Source organism: Carlito syrichta, unplaced genomic scaffold, assembly GCF_000164805.1.
Source record: "Carlito syrichta isolate Samal-C Ts95f unplaced genomic scaffold, Tarsius_syrichta-2.0.1 Scaffold307349, whole genome shotgun sequence".
Lineage (NCBI taxonomy): Eukaryota > Metazoa > Chordata > Mammalia > Primates > Tarsiidae > Carlito > Carlito syrichta.
Window position 1 is genome coordinate 387,637 of NW_007251445.1, and position 6,000 is coordinate 393,636.

General features: G+C 61.0%; 1 protein-coding gene across 1 annotated transcript in view; it reads right to left on the reverse strand.

Moving 5' to 3' along the window:
- PLXNA1 (plexin A1) overlaps nt 1–6,000 on the reverse strand; it is a 49,115-nt gene that overhangs the window by 27,938 nt on the left and 15,177 nt on the right. Inside the window, exons 3-8 of the mRNA XM_008064473.2 lie at nt 5,459–5,599; nt 4,376–4,476; nt 3,966–4,089; nt 3,721–3,874; nt 2,999–3,098; nt 2,593–2,707 (exon numbers count right to left, since the gene is read on the reverse strand). Coding sequence (XP_008062664.1) covers nt 2,593–2,707; nt 2,999–3,098; nt 3,721–3,874; nt 3,966–4,089; nt 4,376–4,476; nt 5,459–5,599 — 735 coding nt within the window. The remainder of the gene's footprint in view (nt 1–2,592; nt 2,708–2,998; nt 3,099–3,720; nt 3,875–3,965; nt 4,090–4,375; nt 4,477–5,458; nt 5,600–6,000) is intronic.

A 6,000-nucleotide genomic window follows, 5' to 3' on the forward strand; every position in this document is an offset into this window, starting at 1 on the left:
AGATGGCTCACCCAGCATGAGGTCCCAGCCAGGGCCCAGCACTGCTCTCCCCAGCACCACAGTGTGGGGGTGTGGGCATGGCAGGGAACAAGGGAAGACGTGGCCAGCTCTCACCTGCCTGGCCCACAACTGGCCAGTCTCCCTGCCAGCTTGCCTTCCCTCCCACAGCCGTCAAGCTGACTGCCTTCCCGGGTTATACCTGGCCCTCCTGGGGGGCTGCTCCCGCCTCACTTCTGTCCTCCGTCTCATCTCCTCCTCCTCACCCTGCAGAGTGTCTCTTCCAATCATGCATTCTAGAACTCAGGAAGCCACCAGAGTTGGGCTCACTCAGGGCCCACTGAGTCGGGCCTGGGCTAAAACTCATTGTTGCCTGACTCCACCACCCCCTACTCCGACTGGAGGGCCACAGTAATGTCTGGGTCTCCTAGAACCGATGGCAGTTCGGAGCCAGTGTCCAGTGGCCCCAGAAAGAGTTGACGATGTCTTTTGCCAATCACCCTGGTAGGGGGCCAGCATCCCCCTTTGAGGAAGGCCGAAGGAAAGATAAACGCTACACACCACTGGCAGGGCGCCAGGGTCCTTCCTCACGGGAACCTGGCCTCCCTCACTCAAGGGGTGGTGCCTGTGCTCAGGCCTGGGAACTGCCTGGGAGCACACAACTGTCACATAGAAACCCTTTCTGCAGCCACTATAACTGGCCTTCCTAAGAGGAGAGGCCTGACTTCTTAGTGCAGTGTGAACTCGGCTTCAGGGGGCTCCACAAGGCCACACCAGCTGCCTCTTCCACACCCCCAGCCACTGGCCACACGCTGGTCACTCCCACCTTAACCTGAGTGAGGGAAGGAAAGGGCCTCAGAGACTCCTCTCAGTGTGGGGTGACAGGGGCAGGGAGGAGGCAGCCCAGGGAAGCCAGACCTCAACTGTCTCAGCAGGAAGTCAGACAAATAGGTCTTGGACTGGGAAACCATGGAGCCGTGGCAGAAGCACATTTCCACATAGGGAGGGCACCCGAAGAACCAAGGAACGCAGAGACCGAAGAAGGGGCCTGGGGCGAGGGACCACAGAGATGTTGCTGGCCGTCATGCCCCAAGTTTCTCAAGACTGGTATCACATCCCTTAGAAACAGCTACATAAAAGCCCAGGATTTACAGTTAAAGAAAAGAGTAAGTTATCTGCGGAGATAATTCAAAGCCAAGACTGCCCCGAAATTGATGGCTTGGACATAGGAGGGGTCAGAGAGGCACTAGTGAGGACGAGACCACCTTGGCCTCCAAAACCACCCCAAGCTGCCCACAGCCCCACCCTGGGCTTCACCTCCAGTTCCCATGATCTCCCTGCTGCCTCCTATGCTACACACAGCGCCAAAGCCGCTGCCTCTGCAGGTCACACCTGCCAACGTGCCTTCATGTTTGGCCCTCACCAGCCTTCCAGGCCCCTAGGACCAGCTCCAACCAACTCTCAGGCTCTGCCCAGCCCCGGACACCCTGGCCCATCTTTTGCAGAAGCCCCCAGAGAAGTCCCCGCCATGTACCCGGCCCACACGCCTACTATCACCCATGATCTCTGCCTGTTCCCAGTCCACCCTCCACTGCTGTCTGTCCCCTGATATGCAGTGTCACCCCAGGGAGCAGAAAAGTCAGGTCCACAGAGCACAGCAGGGAGAGCTGGGTGGGGAGGTGGGCTCTGTGAGGCCGAGGACAGGACTCTGAGGCTTCTCCCCCTACTGAGGGTCACAAAGAACACACAGAGGAGGGAGAATCCCAGACTAGAAGGGCTCCATATCTGCTCACACCGCTCTGCCCGACCCCCCCCCAGGAAAGCCCAGTCCACCTGTGGCCCCCAAGTGCCCTCTGGCAGGCAGAATGCCCCCTCCAGCCACGAGGCATGGTATCCCCAGCCAAGGAAAGGGACAGCCAGACACAGGAAGCACCCCCACAGCCCAGCACAGCAACCCACCACTCAGCACCCAGCAGGCCACAGGGCTGCCCTGTCCTGACTTAGCGCCTCGAGTTCCAGGAGGAGAAGCTGCTGCTATAGACACAGTCAGCGCCTTGCCTGGCTGTGTAACCATTTTGACCTAATCACCAGCAATTACCACAGCACTCAAGCGACTCCAGGAATCCTCTGGCCTCACATGCATGGTTACACACATGCAACCTGGTCCCTTGCCTGGTGCCCATATGCCATGCCCAGCCCCATCCGCATCAGCTCAGGGGCCTGGACAAGTGCCCTCCAGCTGCACTCAGGAGTCTGATGGCCACAGGGCATCACTGCAGTCTGCAGTCCCCCCACATTGGCAGAGGGGCAGGTCTCGGCTAAGGCTTCTCCTCCTTTCTGAGGGTCACAAGGACGCCCAGGGGCCAACAACAAACACCACTAACATCGCCTCAGACCAAGACAACCCAGAAGGCTGCCCCAACCCCACAGACCTTCCAGCCAGCATCCAGGGTCCCCAAGACTGACCACACACCAAAACCCAGACATCCCTGGGCACTCTCCAGGCCAGGACCTGGGTGACACCCAGGAAGGGCTGTCGCTGCCCAGCTCTGCCCCACCTCAGAAAGCCTGAGCCCCACCCTCACTGGCCCTTACCTCGGACACATTGACACGGCCCTCCAGGAAGGCGCAGTCGGCAGCGTTGTGTGTGCACACGTGGCGGTATTTGCACCAGTGGCAAGGGAAGGAGCCATTGACACAGGACAGGCAGCTGCGGGGAGAGCGTGGGCACTGAGGCTTGGAGACCTGTGACTACACAAGCCACCTTGCTGGTCCTTGTGGTGCCACCTCAGGGCCTTGGCAGGGGCTGCTCCTAGCCTAGAAGGTTCTTCCCCCAAACCTGGACACAGCTGCCTCCCTCCTTGACCATCTGGCCTCAGAGCCCCGGCTGCTGAACTTTCTGGCTGTGCAAGGGCAGGTCTGCAGAGAATTACCACAGCAGGACCACAGGCAGAGGACACAGAGAGCTGCCCAGGTGGGCGGGGGTGTCCAGGACACTCACGACTGGTGGACACTGCAGTTGTAGAAGACAAAGTCCACAGACGCGAACTTCTTCCCGGTCTCCTTGGACTTCAGGTAGAGTTTCACCACACGCTGGTCTCCTGCAGGAGCAGCAGGGCCAAGTCACCGGGGCCGCCTGGCACAGGCAAGCCCGGATGGGGGAGGTATTCACACAGGGCACTCCAAGCGCCATCACCAGGCCCCTGCTCAGCCCCAGGGGGCGTGGGCCTCAGATCAGCCTGGGGCCCTGCCCTCCTTGCCCCCTGCTCAGCGGTAGGAGTCAGAAACCGCATGGCCCTCCCCATGCCCCAGGCTGCCCACTCGCAGAGAAGGGCCTGTAGGGAAAGCACACGAGGGACTGCAGCAGCCTCAAGTCGCAGGTCCCCTGATTTCTGAGCTCACACACCTGCCCCTCGATCCCCCGCTCCACCTCCCACGCCTGCTGACCACTGAGCATATGCATTTCCACCCTGCAGTCCCCTCCTCCTACATACACTGCCCTGCCACCACCCAGGTCACCACGGGACATCCACCCACTATGGCTCACGCCTGAAGGGTTTCACCAACTCCCAGGCCAACAGGCGGAGAGACGCCCTCTCATGTCCCCATTGTGCCCCTAGACCTGAACTGGGGAGACGCTAAGCACAGCACGGTGACTAAATCCTGTCCCGAGCCTCTCTAGATAGCAGCTGCTGCCCATACTGGGGGCAGGGTGGCACTCACCCTGGCCCCGTGTGATGGGTGCCACCTCCCGGGCAGAGGGTGAGCGGCAGTGGATCCGGCCGTCCTCCAGGATGCTCTCGGATTCCGTGAAGTCCTCAAAGGAGCAGTTAACACCAGCTGAGAGGTCAGGCACGTTCCAGGCCTGCAGTACGAGCTGGGCCCACAGCAGGAGGTATGGTGAGCTGGGTTGCCTGTGGCTGCATCCTGCCCCCACCCCTGCCACTCAGAACAGCAGCCATACTCACCGGGACCTGGGACATGGTGACAGACACATTGCGTGGCTGCACCGTAAGTTGCACACACTGCAGCAGGTCCGCAGCGAAGCGCTGAGGCTCGTCTGCCCTCTCGCAGGCATCCTGCCGGGAGCAGCTGCAGGCAGAGGGCACTGAGGCCGCGCGGGTGAGGAGGCCCAGGGAGCCCCCGACAGCCAGCCCACCATGCAGGCGTGGGCCAAAGATGCAAGTGGCCACCCTGTACCAGGTGGCAACACCCCCACCTGCCAGCCCCGAGACATCCCACGTGGCCAGTAGGCAGCCATGCTGGGCTCAGAGGGGAGCTGTGGCTGCCTAAACACACAGCAAGACCACCCTGGCCCTCCCACTCAGCAGCCACCAGGCCCGGGTGTCGGGGCCCCAGCCCACCCGGCCAGACTCACATGCTGTGCAGGACACACCAGCCACAGTGGGGATCCCGAGACCCCAAGCACAGCTCACATGACGAGTACTGCACACAGCTCTCCACGGGCACCTGTGTCACCTGAGGGGTATGGCGTCAGGCCCTTCCAGTCCTCTCCCAGGGGTCTCTGCCACCCTCACCTCCCCAACTTCACCCCACTCTCTCCACACACCAGAAGGTCCTAGCTTATTCTCAGTCTACTCAAAGGCCTATCCACTCTATCAGGCCAAGTCAGGGCATACAGGCCAGGCATGAGAGCAAGAGAGTTGCTACAAGGTGAGCAATCAGCAAGGAATCCCAGCTCCAACCAGAGTTCACCTCCTGTTGCCTAGACTCCTTCCCAGCTGAGCTTCCCGTGAGATGGATGGCCTGTCAGACCCAATCCTCAGCACCGAGGCAGGCACAGATGATGCTCAGAGGGGCCGTCTGCCCCAGATCACCCAGAACTCCCTTGCTCCATCCAGTTTCCCAGCACCCAGGGAGACCCAGCCCTGAGGTCCCTTGGAGCACAGAACCCAACTGTGCTCTGGAGGGGACAGAGGAGAAGCAGGAGCTGGCCAAGAGGGAAGGGAGGCCTGATCTTACCCAGACCTGTGCCCGGCCTTGCCCCCTGCCTGCCCATTCTCCCAGCTGCCATGGGTCAGCAGGCTGGGCAGAAACGCAGAGGAGGGCCCCAAGCAGGCCAGGTCAGACCTAGGCCCCTGGACAGAGCCAGAGAATAGAGCATGGGACCCCGATCCAGGCCAGAGGACTCGGGGACCTAGCGCATGCCCCAGGCCCTCCAATGACACCTATATCTGAAATTACTCATTCAGATATTTGTTTCTGTGGTGATGAAGCCATTCAGGGAAGAGTGGGTATTCCAAACCCAGCCTGGGAAAACTGAGGCAGTGCTGACAGCAGGGGGCCCACCCGAGCCCACCCATCTGCGGTGGACACAAAGTACAGAGTACACACCAGACTTGTGCTGGGGCCCAGCTCCCAGCTGCTCCACAACCGGGCCCCCTGGCAGGAGGGCCCCCAGACCCTAGGCTCCCCAATATTCAGCCAGTGTGGCACCTACCTGCTTCTCAGTCATGGCGTAGAGGTACTGACGGTTGGGACTGAGGACGAGGTCACGCAGGATGGGGCTGCCCTCCTGGGCCACCACGCTCTCATAGGCCAGGGCCGGCCGACCACCAGGGTTCGCAAGGTCCACTAGGATCTGTGGCAGCAAGGAGCCCCAAGTGGCGCCATGCCGATGCCTCCCTGCCCCAGCCTCACCCCCACAAGGTTGGGGACCTGAAGCTCCCACCTACAGCTCTGCAAAAACAAAGCTATACTCAGAGGCCAGCCACACTCACTCCCCGTACTCCATGCCCCAGCCCCAAGTATGGGACACTTGTGCGGGACACACTTGGGGCCAGGACAGCTCAGGTTCAACCTAGCCCATTTATCATTTAACAGAGGCCAGGAACCAGGGTGGGAGTATGTGGGAGACAACCCCAGCCCAGCACCCACCACTGAGCAACCAGCTATAGCCAGAAGGAAACCTACAGGAGTCCTGCAGGTGCCCAGCATTCCCTGAGGCCAGGCTGGGCTTCTGCTGGAGGGGATGATGCTGGC